This window comes from Cydia amplana, chromosome 10 (genome assembly GCF_948474715.1).
Source record: "Cydia amplana chromosome 10, ilCydAmpl1.1, whole genome shotgun sequence".
Lineage (NCBI taxonomy): Eukaryota > Metazoa > Arthropoda > Insecta > Lepidoptera > Tortricidae > Cydia > Cydia amplana.
The window spans coordinates 8,933,657-8,951,806 of NC_086078.1; the positions used below are offsets into that span (position 1 = coordinate 8,933,657).

Here is an 18,150-nt window from a genome sequence, read left to right on the forward strand (position 1 = left end):
GATCTAGCCCGTGGCTACGAAGAGTTTTATAACTTGATTAAGAGTAGCGTAAGGATACTGTTGTGAATAAGTTAAGATGTGGTCGTAAACATTTTCGCTATGCCGACAATCGGTTATCGCTCTTTAAAGTCTAGCCTGTAGTCATGAAGAGTCGCAACATAATGAACATGGAATACATAGGCTTTTTGAGACATTTTACAGTAAACTCGAATTGTACTCGTAAGACTTACTTTGGTACTGGCGATGCAGGATTTTGTGATTGGTCAAATTAAGTAGTCTTTATTTTTATTCATGATGCTTTTAATCCAACACACTAATATCATCAATTTTCGAGAATCTCGAGTACCAGATATAGTTGAATGCGTTTATTCATTGGAGAAATGACGGTAATGCATCAAAGCTAATTGCTTTTCGACGGCACTCCGCCACCGTCCGCCGCGCAGTTCGCACGTCATAAACACGACCTCTAGCCGGTCTGGCACGACCTAAGCCCTGGGTACTTAAACTTCATCACCTATGCATTAAGCCATAACTACATAATAAACAGTTTGCTTTTGATTTACATATGTAGAACTTCGTTTTATTTTAACTTTGTTGATTCTTTAATAACTACATTCGACTCTTCTTAAATCCTTTTTTATTGTTTGAAACGGTATTTGGTCCCTAATTAGTATTTTGTCCACGTTTGACCCCTGATCTTGTAAAAACCTCTGTGTGTTAGGGCGGCCTGGATCTCATGGGAACCTCCTGTGTCCTTATCTTGCGTTGTATCAGAATGTCGCCTATTATCTCTGTTCCGGGCATTTTCGGCGCTTGTACCCTACCTAGTACCGACGTAGCGACATGTACGCTCCTACCATGATGGATGCGTTTGAGCCGCATATGTGAGGTCCGGTGCGTTAGGTGCCGAGAAACTTGCTCTTGGATACGCAGCTCCGTGTAAGAAAAGCGTCCAAATATGCAAATGATATCGGTAAATCTATAAAAACATTCGTCGTGCCGCTTTGAATTGAATCGAAGTCAATACCAAATGTATTAAAAAAAAAAGATATATTTTATCTTTGTTATCAATTTGCAGGAATGTTAACGAACAATCTGTATGCGTAGTTTATGTTGGCATGTCGTGAAACTCGTGTAATGGTCCTGTAAATCTGTCATTTTATGGACCCCAAGCTTTAAAGCGTACTCAATTGTTTATTAACCTCGGCGTTTATCGATTAATTTGGGGATTTAGTTATTTCCTGTAGGTGGGTCGTATGTTACGTCACATAGTGTAAGGGTTATAATAATTGCAGCGAAGCCTCCTGGTAGTTACATAAATTTTCCAGTGTAGCGTAGTGTGGTCGGCGCAGTCCAAGTCGGTGCCACTTGAAAAATACTCGGATTATAACTTGGGAGCGATCTCCCGACTAGATAACGCCGCTAGATATAAATTATCCTACAAACGGTGGATGCGGCTGATATTAAATAAGAAAGCATGTAATTCACGCAGCTCCAATCTGCCTGCTGTGTAATAAAATACACAATTTTGACAGATTTTAAATAATGACATCCGTGCACCAGGAAACACTTGGAAAGTTTGATTCAAAGTCGCTGAGACAAATATAACCTAGCAAGGGCAAGCATGCATTGATTGCGTGTCGGCAATTATAATTTAATTGAGTATAACAATCTTAAAAACTATGATGTTCTTAATTCTCATTTCGTGACGAAACACGATTACGCACTTTTACAAAAATATTATTAGAAAGTGGTATTATGCTTAAATAAACCTAATAAAACATCGAAATTGATCTGTCATAAGCAATTAAATTTATAAATCTTATTAGCCAGTTATCATTATATTTGTAGCGTACGTTGCTAGGTAGATTCAGAGGTGCAACTACATTAACCTTAAAAAATATTTTACAGTTGGAAAGAGGTTCGTAAGGAGTCGGTTCGGCATCTGTTTCAAACGCTGATTATCGATTAAGTATTGAGTCTTTTATGATCAGCGTTAACGTTATTTTGGAAAGTGGCCGCTGTCACGCCAGGCTCGCGAGGGGCGCGCGCGCCACGTAATTTAAAACGACCAATTATCATTAAACTGTGTGGAAGGTACAGTCTCCAATAGAAATAATTTACTTCGACTTATAATTAGTTATTTTTTGTTTGATTTTCTTCATGCATGCATCGTCAATCATCATATTGTTTCTTTCTATACGTATCGGTAATAAAGCGTTACGTTTTGCAAAGACGTCACCATTAAATCTTTTCTTAGAAATACACGTTTTTAAAAGTTCACTCCGAATTAGAAATTAGTTTCCTATTTCCGAAACGCTCGGAAAGTCCGGTCGGCGTATACGTCACAGTTTCACACGCAAGTAGAGGCCTTCATGAGATTTCCTTTGAATTTTTGTTGAATCGTGACTTTATGTATAATTAAACTATTTGTTCGCTGGCGCCACACGTCGGCGACTAGTTTCGATCAGCAAATTTGCATTACAAAGTTCTTCTTCTTTTAGAATTTTGTTTAATTTGATTTAGATGATTCAGCTGTCTCGGTTGTTATAATTTTGACACAAACATAGACCATGTAAGGCACGCATGTGCGAGGAGGTTCTGGTCTTGGTTTTAACTAGGATCAGTATCAATCTATTTAGTAAAGTAACTTTAATGGACATAAAATACAGAAATTAAATATTTAGTGTGATATTATTTATGATTATTTGTTCATAATATTTATAATATTGCTGTATTTTAAAGGCAATCAAATTAAATATTAAACAAGGAGGTGGCGATCTCATATACAATGAATAATTTATGATGTGGCCTTAAAGAGCTCATTTGCACCGTTTTAGATGGTAATGTCGATGATGGACTGAATTGTAAATTCTGTTTGGATGCAACCTGCCTTCTTCGCTGTCGCTGGAGGGGGCTTTTGATCGGAAAATGATAGCTTAATGAAGTACCTATTGCAGGCGTTACAATTTTACATGACAAGTCATAGCTGCAATCACCCATAAACAAGTCACGCCTTTTAAATGTTTTTTACATGTTTTTGTATAAAGAGGAAATCCTGTCACAAAACACTACAACAATTCGAATCATTAGACCACCCTAGTAAGTTATTTAAGGAAACATCTCAAAAATTTCCGAGCAGGGGTTTGAGGCCGGTCTACGACCCTCGCGGCAAATATGAATTATTTGTTTCGATGAAAACAAACATATTTCACAAAATTGGCAGGAATGCAGCCGATCGGCAGAAACGCCTTGTAATTCCGAGACGCCCACTGATCTGATCATGCGGTTTGAGGTGTAAAAAAATCGATAAACGCGTGGCGACACGCTGCGATCAATATAATGATAATATTTCATCTCGAACATGATGGTTGCCATAGATTTTATGTTTTTTTAGAAAATTCAATTAAAAGTTTAATGGGGAAATAACTGTTAAGGTGACAGTCCATTTCCAACCGCAGCTGCACTACTGTTCAATTTACTATGGAAATTGACAGTAACAGCGACGCGTTCAGTACCAGTAGTGCAGCTGCGGTCAGAAATGGAATGTTACCCTTAGGATGCTTTATATTTAGCTACCAAATTTTGTGACATACGTCATAGATTTCCCATACGGCTTTTACATATTCATCTTACATGATTTTATGTAAACAGACTTTAAATGTTGTAAGCCTCTCTTAACATATCTTATGGCAATATACCGTCATTGATTTTGCTTTATTTGTTTTCAGATTTATGGATACCATTGACGAGTTCCTGGGAAAAGACTGCGGTGAGTCAAAATTTGTGTTTACTGAATGTGTTAACGCTCTTGATTACCTACATTTGACCGCCTGTAACACATAATGCGGACTTATTGCTTTGCGGTTTTTCTCTTCTAGTGGCCATTCAAGTCAATAGGGCCAAACTTGGTTTGTCGAGCGCAGGTATGAACTTTTTACAGTATGACACACTACGCATTCAGTATACCTAAAGATCATTGGCCATTTTTAATAGATGCAGGTTTAGTAATACTATTTTAATTTAACATATTAATAATTAACGTAGAGTTCTAATTTGTATGTATACCTATCGATGTATAAAAGTAAGTAGTTTCTTGGACATATCTTCATTACACAAAAAAATGGTAACGCGATGTCGAAATAGAAGAAACGTCAAATTCTTACAGAAGCATGTTCTTTCTTTCGGTGGTATGGTAATTTTAATTCATCTTTATACGTTATGTGAATCGGAATTTTCCTTCATATGCGTATAAATGCTTGACGGTCCGTTCCCTAGTGCTAAAAGTATTCTCGTAGAGTAAGATGTTAAAGTGATAGATTGTTATTGAAATGCACCCTACCCGTTACCTCTCTCTGTGCACGTGCTAGAAATGTTAGAACCACGACGGAACTGGCGTCCCGTTCCGCGTGGGAGTCGCTCGCGATGAGGTGTTAATGTACGCCCATTGCCTAATTGTATTGCTTTACGAGACCACCATAAAGGGCATCGTTCAGCGAAGTCTTTATAGACACTAATCGTTATTCCATTGTGCTTCTTCTCGAATATCTATGGCAGAGTGTCGCGCCGGCGTGAATGCGGCCATATAATTTTGTTGGATTGGACATTAAAGTGTTGTGCAATACGATTGTCATGCGTTTAAACTTACAGTGAGTTACGAGATTCCGTAGACCTTGTTGCTTTTATTATTTATATTTTTGTAATTTAACCTCCACAAGGTTAATTTCGAAGAATCATGCTCGAAACTTATTAAATTTAAGTTTTGAAGGGTAAAAGCATAACCATGTTGACCTTTAGTATTTTCGGCAAAATTATTTCACTAGTTCTTCAGACTTTACTATTACATTCTTGTATGACGCGTTCACATATCTGACGCATGGAATAACCAACTCCCCACAGTGGTTCAATTTACCGCAATCGGTCTGTCACATCAAAACATTTCAACGCATTGTACAGCAATAGAATCTTATCACTGGCGCTGGACAAAACACACGATTTCAATTAAACTCAGCTTCGTTTTAATGAGGAATTTATAACGCATCCAGCCATTCAAGACTTATTAAATTTTAGAGTTGCATCTCATTCGCCGCGTCAGCGATGGGCTGGAAATAACAGGGGGCTCTAGTTAGACTGGTTAGAGTACCAGTTCGGGCACTGCCAGCCGCCGCGCTGGGCCCTCGCATCCGGGGTTATCGGCAGCCACGCTTTTAATTACTGTGACACAAATCGTACTTATCGCTGAACTTCTCACGGTGCCCGGCTCAATATTCGGAACGTTCATTAAGTTCTAATTACGAATGGGCGCCCTTGTTTGTCTTGATCACCAAACGTAACTTTTATTAGATTACGTGGGCAGTTTCAATTAATTGTGAGCATACGATAATCTGTCGGCATTTTCGTTAGTAATGGCCGGTTATCGGCGTCGCTAAGTAGATTGAGTGAGACGTATAATATGCGACTGGTTTGCTACGGTTGACTCTGGATGCTTTAGGGAAATAGGTCGCCTCGAGTGGTTTAAACTGATCTACATCAGACTGATGGCTTTGAGTAGGGAATGCAATCCCGCAGGAGGTATTCAATCCCGGTATTCCGCGGGATTGTCATTTTCAGTCCCGCTGGATCCCGGTATTTGCGGGATCCCGTAAGTTAGTATACAATTTTACGAATTGGTACTAAATTATAAGGTAAAAAAAAGTAAACTAAAATTAGAAATAGTTCATTTTGTATTAAGGGTATACGTGGTATAATTACGGTACTATAAGGATCTAGGTAATACATGACTGAATAAAAATTGTTTTATAAAGAAAACCGTTTAATTTAACATCTACAACAATAACAATTGCTTATTCCTTTGCACTTAAAAAATCACAATCAAAAATATATGGCTCACGCGACCCTCGACTACGAGTAATTCTGGAGATGTCCGTCTGCCTCAAGCGCCACGAAGTCAATGCCGGGCGATAGCTGTGCGCGCCGCGTGCTCACCGATCCTATAGCTAGGTAGATAGGTACTGGCAGGTCGTGACGTCAGGAGTGACAGCTAAAGGTGGTGGTAAACTGGTTGCGCTTATACGGCCTCTCCTGACAGCGTGTCGCCCTCGACACGTGCTCGCGTAGCGTCGCTCTGGCCAGGGGTATCCACCATAGGCAGTTCAGGGTGAGAGTCCACTTGCGACACAGATGGACCAGCTGCTGCAATAGAAGAGGATGTTTCACCATCTTCTAAGTTTTTACCTGCAAACAACACTAAGTTAGAAACACGCTTAACAATCTTATGCTTCTTCACACAGACTATCAAAACTTGCGCTCATTCATCATTCAATTAATTCACTCATCAATCAAAGCAGAGCCCGCACACATTCTTCATTCTCAAGGTAAACAGAGACGTCTCTCTTTAAAAAAATCGAACCCAGAAGTCGATATTCGTCGCCAGTAGAAACTGCCATAGTCTCTGGTCCCTGGCGAACGAAAGCTCACAGCCTTCATCTGAAACATACTTGACGCAGACCATAATCGTACGTCAAGTTGCTTGACACGCAGACCGTATTCATACGTGCAAGCCCAGTCTACACGCAGACCGTTATCATACGTGTAAACTACATAGCACACAGACCGTAATCATGTGTAGATCGTTCAACACGCAGACCGTATTCATACGTGTGAACACTAAACAGCACCACACGCAGACCGTTATCGTACGTGTGTGCAGTCCGACAATCGGACACCTCGCCACGGCACCATGTGTTGAGCCGCAGCCTGCGTTGTCTTGCCGCAGCCTGCGTTGTCTTGCCGTAGCCACCGCTAAGCAATCGAAGCGCGTAGCGTCCACTCGGTAGTACTTCTGGTAAGGGCCGCGCATACCGGAATCGAGCTTTCCTGTCGACTGAGAAAACTTTACAACGAACACTAAGTCATGAAGTTTATATTGACGAGGCGGATGTCGTCACTGGTTGAGTCGTTCGTCTTGCTGGGCCTGATTCCTTTTCAGCAAGTGTTGGGCCCGGCTCCTTGTAATCTCGCGCAGAGCCTCTCGGTTTGGAGAAGAACCTTCAATAGCCACATCTCGCATTAAAATGCGAATGGTAGGCGTTCTGTTAGCTAAGGCTTCAACTTTCCTTGGGCTCGGTCTAACCTGACCCTGAGATATATAACCTTACCCAAGTATTCAACCTCAGTTACAAGAAACGAACATTTACGTAGGTATGATCGAAGTCGCAGTCTTAAGAGTCTAGAACCTTTTCTAATAACTGGATTCCCTCGCTTACGGTATTACTCAAAAGTAGTAAGTCGTCAACTTAAACTAGGACGATCCCTTCATTAATAGGATGATGCAAAGTATCGTTAATTATACGTTTGGTAAACGATAGGCGAATTGGCCAAATCATACGGCATCTTAACATATTCAAAATGATCTCCCGGAATTACAAAATCAGTAAGACATACATTCACTTTAAAATTTATTGGTAAGCGCCTCGCCCGTACGAACGGTACTTAGTTGTTACAGTACCTACCAGGTATCAATAACTGAAAATTTGTTAATGACAGTCATAAGGCTGGCCAAGTCCTCGCCCAGAAGAGGCGTGTTTACTTTAGGCTGATTAGCTAACTCAACGTTGTTAACGCTAATTAGAGGAGCCTCCGTGTGCGTAAGATACTGCTCGTGTTTATCGCTCGTGTCGAACGTAAGTTACTCCCTCCCGATTCAGTACGTCGTCGGTGCCTATTATAATGGGTATGTTCATATATCGCGGCAGCACAACTAAAAAATCAACCTCAAGAGATATGTTACTAAACTCAACCGTTAGCGTTTACATAAGACGTGCTGAGAAGCAGAAGTTTTTCAGTAAACCCGCCTTTCAATACTACGGCTGGCAAGAAATGTATTTAAGAAGGTCTGAAGAAATCAAGGACGCATCAATGGCACCGCTATCAATGAGTACGTCAACAGGTAATCCGTTTATTACTGCAGTAGTTATATTTTTGTTGTCAGAGGTACCTGACCGCTGAGAACAAATATTTAAAGATTTAAAAGAAAAAAAAAAAAAAGATTTAAGATCCGATTGCGTTAAATTGTTCCGACCGTGACTTCGCAAAACATTTGTCCTCGGTGTGTCCTTGTTTTTTGCAGAATGTACAAAAATTGCTAGGGCTTGAACCGGAGCCTGAACCTGTCCCGGACTGTGCGTCAGTTTTACCACTAGGAGGTTTTTGTCGTTTACAGTCTCGACTAAGATGTCCTACTTGATTACAATTAAAACATTTTTTACCCAAACTAGCGTTATTTTTTGTTTGAGGACGATTTTTATTGTAATCTACGTTGTCACGCTTTGGTTTTGTATAAATCGACAAAAAGGAAACAATGTTTTCAGGAACAAGGTTCGCGTTAGCTGCCGCAGCGCGCACTTGGGGATCGTCTAAGCCGCGAATGACAATTAAGGTCCTCAGCTCATCACTCAAACCTTCTACAATTTTTAAACGCAGTAGCGTACGCCGCGCATATTCCGCGAAGCTAGAGTATTTATCTGACGTAGCATTCATCGAATCAAAAAGAATGTTAGCGTAATCTAACTTATTAGGACATAATGATTTAAATTCCCGTTTAAAATTTGACCACGTCCTATCATTAGTGACCCATTCGCTTAGCCAAACTTTAGCGTCACCCTTTAAGCACGAAGCTACGCGCGATAAACATTCGTGATCGTTCCAGTTGTTGGCAGTTCTGGCGCGGTCCACTTCTTCGCACCATGCTTCAATGTTATGTAACGCAGGATCAAAATTTGACACATAATAATGTTGTGACCTGATTGGCTGCAGAGATTGAATAGCCTGCATCAAAGCATGTGCAAGAGTAGACGCCTCGGAACCGGGGGCGCGAGATTCCAAAGAGCGCTGTCTAGGCGGTATGCTGGGAAAATCTGATAACGGTGGCGTTCTAGGTGTAGGTACACGTTCCGTTTCCGTACGCGCTTGCATCTCCCTATCGCGCGAGATATTACGCAAAACCTGTCGCGACACGCCACGTAAGCTACTTCGCGAACGGTCGCGCCGTGGGATACGCGAGACATCATGCGAATGGCTACGCCTAGCCCTGCTATTCGACCTAAGTTGGGTTCTACTACGCGACCGACGCCTGTTCCTACTGTAACGCGAGCGTCGCCTAACCCTACTTCGTGAAGGGCGTTCATCGGTGCTCCGCGAATTACTCCGATCCAGAACGCGCGAGCCATTCCGCGGATCACGCTGTTCATCACTCGAGCTACGTCGTGAGTCATCACTGCTATACGCACCGGATCTACTACGCGAAACCCGCCTATTTCGAAAATGACGCCGTTTGCGGACGCGCGACCTACCTCGAGTGCCTGGTCGCTCTCGGCTACGAGATCGTGATCCACTTCCCGTCATATTAAAATTCACTCACAAAATGAATTCACACAAAAGAATAAAACACAGTAAGCAACAATAAAGGAAAAAGCAATCGCTGGTGTTTAAAACACAATACACTTGAGTATGTAACGGTTTTCTTAATTTAAATTTTAGCACAGAAATACACTCATGTGGGCAAACTAGTTCTTTATCCCAATACTGATATAAGGATCTAGGTAATACATGACTGAATAAAAATTGTTTTATAAAGAAAACCGTTTAATTTAACATCTACAACAATAACAATTGCTTATTCCTTTGCACTTAAAAAATCACAATCAAAAATATATGGCTCACGCGACCCTCGACTACGAGTAATTCTGGAGATGTCCGTCTGCCTCAAGCGCCACGAAGTCAATGCCGGGCGATAGCTGTGCGCGCCGCGTGCTCACCGATCCTATAGCTAGGTAGATAGGTACTGGCAGGTCGTGACGTCAGGAGTGACAGCTAAAGGTGGTGGTAAACTGGTTGCGCTTATAGTACTTAATCAAGAATTTACGAACGTGTGTGAAAACTTAATTAATACGAGTTCGTAATTTCTGTGCCGGCCGTGGCACACACAATGACTAATGTTTTTCATCACACATGAGGAAAAAAGAGGGGAAAAAATACAACTTCTGCCTAATTTCGGACGTACCTACATGACGGCCCAGGGTTCAAATTTAGGATTTACGGACCGCGTCGCCTACGTGAAATAACACCTTTTACAAGCAAGTGTGATGAAATAAATATGAAGACAAATTCGGGAGAAATGCTCTTCCGTGTCATTACCCCCTTCCTCCATAGATGCATTAAGGCTCCATGAAGAATTTTCGCCAGTAGGCGTAGGCACGCGCTCGAGCACGTTTTACTTGTAGTAACACGTAAGAACCACGTCCCTACTCAATTCCGCAAATCCCGCGGGATCCTGCTTAATTTACGTGCGGGATTAATCCCGCAAATTGCATGCGGGATCCCGGTATTTCGGGATCCTGGTATCCCGGTATTGCATTCCCTAGCTTTGAGTGTAATTAAATAATTTGCATTTTATTGTTTAATGGGTAATAAGCTAGTTTCCCCTTGACTTTATTTCATGTATAGTCATGCTAACTTCGAAGTTGATGACCATGTCTTCATAATATTAGCCCTTCGTCATTCGTCACGCCGTTCACTCCATTGCTTTTCACGAGTTTCAGTATCTTTCCGGTGAACGACCTCTGCCTAATAGAGACCAATCTACGAGTACATTGAACTATTAACGAAAACATCACATTTCTGTTATATCTGCAAAACATTAAATTATCGGGTTCTTATGAGTTAGTTCCATGTAAAACATTTGTAACACACCGCCGCGTGGCAAAGCGACGATATTCATATTTCACGCTTTATCTGCGAGGGAATCGCGCGACTCCTGATTTACACGATATCGCATGGCCGGGGACGCCGCTGCAAACGCTACCGTTTACATCATCAGGGTGGTCTATATGTACGAGTATTCGCTGTGTCGCTTATTCAATCATGAAATTTTATTACTACAATTTACTAAAGCGGAATATTGCTTGTTAAAATTTTAATAGCATTTGTTTTGAAGATTGCTTGGTTTACTTTTGTAGTGAAATGCAATTTTTAAGTTATGACTAATATGTTCTGCGAGGCATCTGGCGTGTGTCACAACACTGACGTCTCGCGGTGATAGATGAACCACTCTCCCGTTACGGACAGATGACTTGCCACTTATTGATGTCTCACCGATAGCCGATACAGCTTCTTAAGCAGTATCTATTAGATCCCTCCATTAGATTCGTGATCGCAGTTATGTAATGCTTCCTCGCCTGTTTTAACGGCCGGAAACATAATACAAAAAGATATCATTATTTCTGAATAATAACAATTTATGTGGAAGTCTTTTATTTCACTAGTTTTAGAACAACGACAAAGTTTTATAGTCGCAATGAAAACAGATACGTGGAAATGAAATGACGTTCCTTTCTATAAAATTATTGTGATGACGTCACGCAAAATTGAGTCGGTCGAACCAGAGTTGGGCAGTTTGTTGACATGGAAACTAGATAATATATCGCGGTGCTCGAACAGTTGTGCTGCACCGAGCAGTTTGTAGACAAAGTTGTACTTTTGTACTAGAGCCAGTCCCGAAGACAAATGTTTCGGAGATTTGTTTGCCTGTCTATTTCTGAAGTGATAGGGGAGTTTAAGCGTTGTTTGTAATATATGTTATTACTATTGCACAAATTATTAGGTTTGTTTTAAGTTTCACAAAATATCTCATATAATGTGGATATATTTTCTCATGTGTTTTCGTCCTTGACTTACAAGTTACATTGCCATGGAATGGATGTCTGGTAACATAATTTGTAAATTTGATTTCATTTTCGTCTAGTGATTTTATCCATCCTTGTTATTTATGGTATTCTTGGGTACCTACTTCAGCAGTCTTCTAAGGGTGATAACCTTTTCATTCGATACATTTGTGTCGTATGTTGTCATACATATGTTGATTATACGCCGACTTAAAGACCGCTTTTAAGATTTCCTCCAAATAATAATCATAACTCTCATATCGATTACTCAAACCTAATCGCTTGCGGTTGCGGTGTCAAGCAAGTACAGTCATCACTGATAATATGTGTGCAGATAGCTTGTCTGCTAACGAGTACTTGTGATACAACACCTAGAGGCGTTCCAGCGTCTTCGCACTTTGAGCGCCATAACGGCTTGGTTATTATTATTGGTGACTGTCCATTGCATAGACTTTTGTTATTCAACGACTAGTTTATCCTCAAAGCTGTCATTCTGCTGGATCCTAACGCGTGACGACACAGTTGCTTTGTTAGCAATCTAAGAGTTACTCATAAACCATGAGAGTGCGTTTCAACATAAACAATATTTGCATTATATTAACTAAGTTTTCTGAAAATGTGTTAACAACACCCCCAACTAGTACTGTTTCTAATTACTTATTTAAGGCTGTTAAGCTAATAGTATACAACATTCTTCAGAAGTAAATTATACAACAATGTCCGGTATTTTAATGATATTTAATTGAAACTTAAGTAATGCTCATTCAGTAATCTCAAGAATGTCCAAGGCTTCAACGACACCAGCGGCCAAGAGAACGATTAACGACAATATATTTTGTTAAATATGTAATCAGTCATGTGATCATCTCGCCGCGCCCACGCCGGCGCCGGCGGCTTGCAATACAATCTTCGAGTACTTGATTTACATGATCAGTCTACTAGCAAATTGTAGGGCGATTTCTTCGATTCTACAAATGTCTCGGAATCATATCCTGTTTTTATTAAAATTCATTTTTTTTACCCTAAACAGCTTTCATAACCAGGAGAAATGCACTGCCATTCACAAACCGGACAAACGAATGATCAATGATCATACCACTAAAAGATCATAGGTACCTACTACCTACTCTAATAGTGGTTCCATAATTTATGAAAATGTGATGCACATCACATAACGGAAGATGCTATTTTAAATAATATAATAACGAATAACGCATGTGATACATATATTTTCCTTTCAATCTTTTAGTTGGACACTTTCGCGCAAAATCTGAAAGTTACAATAGGTACAAGCGAATTTGAACAATACAGTGTAACATTGTCGTTGAGCCATCGCGGTCGCACGAATGCGTGCGGTAAAATCCTAATAAGCCGATTACGATGTAATAGGGTCGCGCGTAGGCGAACACTCGTATCGATGTCGGCCACAATGCATCGATTGTCGACAATCGATCTGCGACGCGACGCATCGCGTCGAGTGGAGTCTTGTTGCCGCGGCAATGCAACCGCGTAGAACTGCAACTGAACTCAGTAAAATATACTAAACAAAAAAAAACTTATATTAAAAACGGGGATCGTAACACGATGTGACGTTAAAGCGTGCGTCTTTCTTACTAACATAACAGTGGTACCTAAATCGTTAAAAGGGTTAAGAGTAGCAGGATTTTGGACACTATCCTTGTCACAATGATACCTTTGATATTGCAACTTGAACTCTCGTATCTAGTCACTGTACACGCAGTCAGCAGTGGGTGTATAACGTTGACTACACGACGGCTTAATTTAACTTTGACAATAGTATTATCCTTTAGTTCTGAATGCTATGACCTAGTTGTTCTTCGGAATCTTGAATGTAGCTGATGTATCTAGCTTTCAACAACAACATCGCAAATTGGTTCCTTGAACTTTACACCACGAACCGCGAATTTCGCTTTTGTTATTTTATACATAGGACCATTGACGTAACTGAAACCTTTTAAGCCAAATCCGACTATCAAACTGCTTTTGTATACAAAAACGTTTTAGTATTCATTTGCGCTTCTTTGACACATATTGTGAAACGTTATTATCATAGTTTATAGGCGCCTGTCTGTGCGTTGCCAAGTCTATAGCTGGTCCTTCTATTACGCAATGAGATGCATCACAAATATCGTTATTATAATTACGTAACGCCCTCTTTTGATACCTTTTGTCTGTTTGTCTGCCCGTGCGCACTGTTACCGGTGTTGTGTTTATTCACTATCGAATTTATTACATTTTAAATGTTACAACGCTTTCTATGCTAAGTGCCTTACAAGTAGTTGCATTGTGGCTTATTGTATATCTTCGGTTACTTCGCTACGATTTACATGTGAATCAGTAACTAATATTAAATGGATTTGATTACCTGTGCGGGCCGATAACTAATATCGATGTCCCCAAGTTTTATTTATGTAGGTACATATTTAAAACATAATTATGGATGCCGATTTTATAGTTCATACATTATTATGCTATAACGATGTAAAATATGTCAGTCTGTTAATTGCTCGCTTTATATCTTCGGCCATATCACACAAGGGTCAGTGGTATTAGGGATTATCTACACCGAATCTTACCAAAATAGCGACAAAATAAGTAGGAAATATGGATAAATAGTAACGCGTATGACATCTCACCGAACACATGCTGCAACTAGTTCCGATGAGGTCCTCCTTAACGTAATTTATGGCAATGTATAAAGCATTGCACAATTGCACATCTCTTATGGCGGTCGTATCAGTAATCACCGCGTTGTTTGTTTCTTTAATTGAAAACGGACCCGCTCGTTAATTAAGTTGCTGGCGAAAGCCTTGATGGATTGTTGTAAATGGAAATCCTTTTTTCTTTTAGCGTGCATTTGCATGTGTAATGCATCAAACGTACCTCTTGGCCGCGGCGTGGGAATTCTGCGTCGACATTGAAGGTTTTGTTCGCTTTTTGTCTCGTGCTAAGACGGGTGACGTGCGTGTTGTGAGATATGCGCGCGCGTTGCCTAGCGCAGGGATTTACGGCTCGTCTCTCTTATTGCCATTAATTCCTCTTGTCACAGATGTAATTTGTCTCACGACTTGTTTCTTTAGATGCTTTCAAGGGCCGCGATGCAGCCGTAAGCTTAGGTACTATACAGTTACAGCTTGAAAGCCGAAGCATAAATGTGATTGTGATGATAGTTCTTTCACTGAGAAAAAAAATCGTTTAAAACAATTGAAATTGCATTAACGTTTAATGCTTTAAACAGTTCCATATGAGCCTATCGAACCAAGCAGTTTACAAAGTTTACTGTGTGTACGTTACGTACTAACGTACGTACATTTATTGATATTGTAAAAGCAGTTAATCTTAATGAAATTCTTTTAATGTGTGCTCGATAGATCATATTATTTTCAGTGTTTCATGACACTGATCATCAATATAACACGAGTCATGTCAAGAACTACAATTTAAATGCGATCGCACTAAAATTTCATAATTAAGCTGACGCAGAATGTCCGTTTTAGTACCTACAATTCTATGTATTACATACTTTGAAAAGTTCTGTCTTAGATGTTGACGGTACTGGTTTGTTAAGGTGCTATAAATTAGTTAACAAACCCGTGGCATGAGCTGATAGTGGCCACGTGAAGCGTAAACGCCTCATGGCACGCGATGTGGCGCCAACCTTGTAATCTTTACTTTTTACATGATTATTTAGCCATGCGATTTTAGCCGATAAGACATCGACATAAGGTCCGTGCTCGATAAATACTACTATCCACGAATTACACAAAATCTTAATCCAAAGTGAGACGAATTCCTAATTGTGCGTGAAATCAATGCATACATGTTAATTTGTACAGTTTAACTATGTATTTGTTTTTTTTTGTTTAAAACCGGATTTACTTGTGTTAAATATACTGAAAACATGTTTATTCTAAATTTAACAATCTTAAATATTGGAAATTATAATACCTAAGGTTAAGTAAAGATCCTCATAGGCAGTAGTGAAATGGCCGGATAAATAGTGATAGGTACGTGGTAGGTATGTCTAACAATTCAAGTAAAGTATCTCACTAGTTTTGAAATTTGGAACATAGCATAAGGATTTTCAGACACATTTTTTACTAATAAACATATTAACATGAGAAAGGCCTAATGGCCGTCTAATATAAAATAGATTTTGTAGAAACAAGTAATGTACGTATATTAAAAATTAAACCATCTTAGCTTAGCTTTACGGTTTGCTGTTACAAGATTGTAGTCAGTCAGTACAGATTTTATGGTGGTCATGCTGGATGCATTGACTATGCTATGATGTCTTTACGCGGGGCCGTGGCAGGCGCGCAAGAAATGAAACAATTCCAAAGCGCTAACCATCCAGCAATTACCCGCAAGTTTCGCCAAAGTTACCTTCCCGCAGTCTTCCTGAGGAAGTGTCAAACCGCGAGCGCGCTTCCTCCCACCCCACGGGGGTGCGTAGGGGCGCGAGCGCGAGTCAACGACCCCCGCCGATATTTGCGGTGCGATTTTGAAGACGCAAACATGAGGTTTTCGTTTATTTTTCCGCTGAAAGCCAGGGATCGATCGCGGTTCGCTTTGTCTCGGTGTTTTAAAACGTTTGCGATATGTGATTATATTTCTTACCCGATTTATGCATGGAAAGTTTTTAAGAATGATTCAACGCTGTCTTGGCGTTTCTGAGGAAATAAGATATGTGTCTGTAAATGGACGTTTTCATTTTCTGGTCTGGAATATGGATGTACCTATACAATTCCAAGCAGGAGAAGAAAATTTTGACGAGTTCCGTCAGCACTATAATAGGATTTTATTAAACCGTTCCGGCCTAGTTTAAGTTTTTAAGATGCACTGCAAAGTATAGGATTAACACATGACTTTTGTCCACAGACGTCCTGATCGGCGTACACTGCACGCATGGGCTCAATAGGACAGGCTACATGGTGTGTCGGTATATGCGCGATCGTCTCGGGATACAGGCCGACGATGCCATCAGCAGTAAGTCTGTTCTTAATAACCTTTCTTTTGAAAGTCCTGGACACATTATACCCTAGCTGTCTCACGTGGCCTTAATAAAATTCAAACATTACGATGCTGTACATATAAGCATTCATGCAACAGAATTGGACCCGCCGAAGCTCTGTGCTACGCCTTATGAGTGCGTAAACATGGGCCTTACATGCAGTTTGGGCCCAAGTGTAGTAAACAGTATAGAGATGCTGCGTCACTCGTACTATTTTATTCTTAAAGCTACATACTCTGTTTTGCTTCAATATATGCTGAACATTTTTTTATCTATCATGTAACTGACCAATTTAAGCAGTACTTTAATGCACACTTATTGTTACAGGGTTTGAAAAGGCTAGAGGTTACAAGATCGAACGTGAAAACTACGTAGCAGATCTTTTGGGAAAGAAGGCTCCTCCTCCTGACGTCGGCAAGCAACATACTATGATAAAACCGACCAACGACCATGACCAAGAGTATGACTCCTCCAACCCCACACATAACAAACGATGGGGATTTAATAATCGGTCTGGTTATAACAATCACTCTGGGCGTGATAATTGGCGGAAACGTGACAATGACAATGATTCTGGATATGGCAATCGATGGGGTAATGACAACCAGTCGAGGTATGGCAATAGATCAGGACATGATAATGAATCGGGATATAGTAATCGGTCGGAATCTGGTAATCGGTACGATAAACGATCCGTACAATACAGGTCGCCTCTAGATCAATGTGACGATACGGAGCATCAAGACGAAGAACAGTATAATGGGTACAGAAAACGATTTAAATATAACCCTTTCAATCGTAATCGAAATGGAAATAACAGTAATGATAATACCTCAGGTAGGAGTAATAGCAAATGGGATATGTCGGGGGCGTCTCATAGGCCTCGTTAGAGATATAAGCAGTAGAAAAGTTTGACGGCTAGAAGACATCTTGTATATTTTGACGCACAGTTTTGTGACCAGTTATAAACATAAAACAATGTCAAACAAAATGGCAATTAATTTGTACAAATTTAAAATTGCCAATTAAAAAATAAGTCAGTTCGTAAGGTATACGGTCCAAACCAAGTGCATAATACATTTACATCTTTATATAATACACATTTTAACAATCGGCTGCTGGACGGATTTTTTTTTACATACCTACCTACAAAATTAATCGATGATTTTTGACATAAGTTATCAAAACAAAATCAGTAAGTAGGTGCTCACAATATGGTAAGGAGCCGGGTGCGCTGTTTTCAATGAATTTAAGCAAATTGACTGGTTGTTATCTTATATTGTACATCTCTGTTCGATGATGGTATAAATTCTATTGTTATGGTTTTATTTTATATCACCTTACCAGACTTATTGCTCAGTACTTACCCGTACCATGGTACTCATGGTACTCATG

At 40.1% G+C, this 18,150-nt stretch overlaps 1 protein-coding gene across 2 annotated transcripts in view; it reads left to right on the forward strand.

The window, feature by feature from the left end:
- Positions 1–17,647, forward strand: part of LOC134651394 (RNA/RNP complex-1-interacting phosphatase) — a 73,887-nt gene extending 56,240 nt beyond the window's left edge. The window contains exons 6-9 of one of the 2 annotated variants that reach the window (XM_063506492.1): positions 3,732–3,772; positions 3,882–3,926; positions 16,623–16,730; positions 17,083–17,647. In XM_063506492.1, coding sequence (XP_063362562.1) covers positions 3,732–3,772; positions 3,882–3,926; positions 16,623–16,730; positions 17,083–17,645 — 757 coding nt within the window. In that variant the 3' untranslated portion in view covers positions 17,646–17,647. The remainder of the gene's footprint in view (positions 1–3,731; positions 3,773–3,881; positions 3,927–16,622; positions 16,731–17,082) is intronic. The other variant, XM_063506493.1, reaches the window with a different exon arrangement.
- Positions 17,648–18,150: the final 503 nt, after the last annotated feature.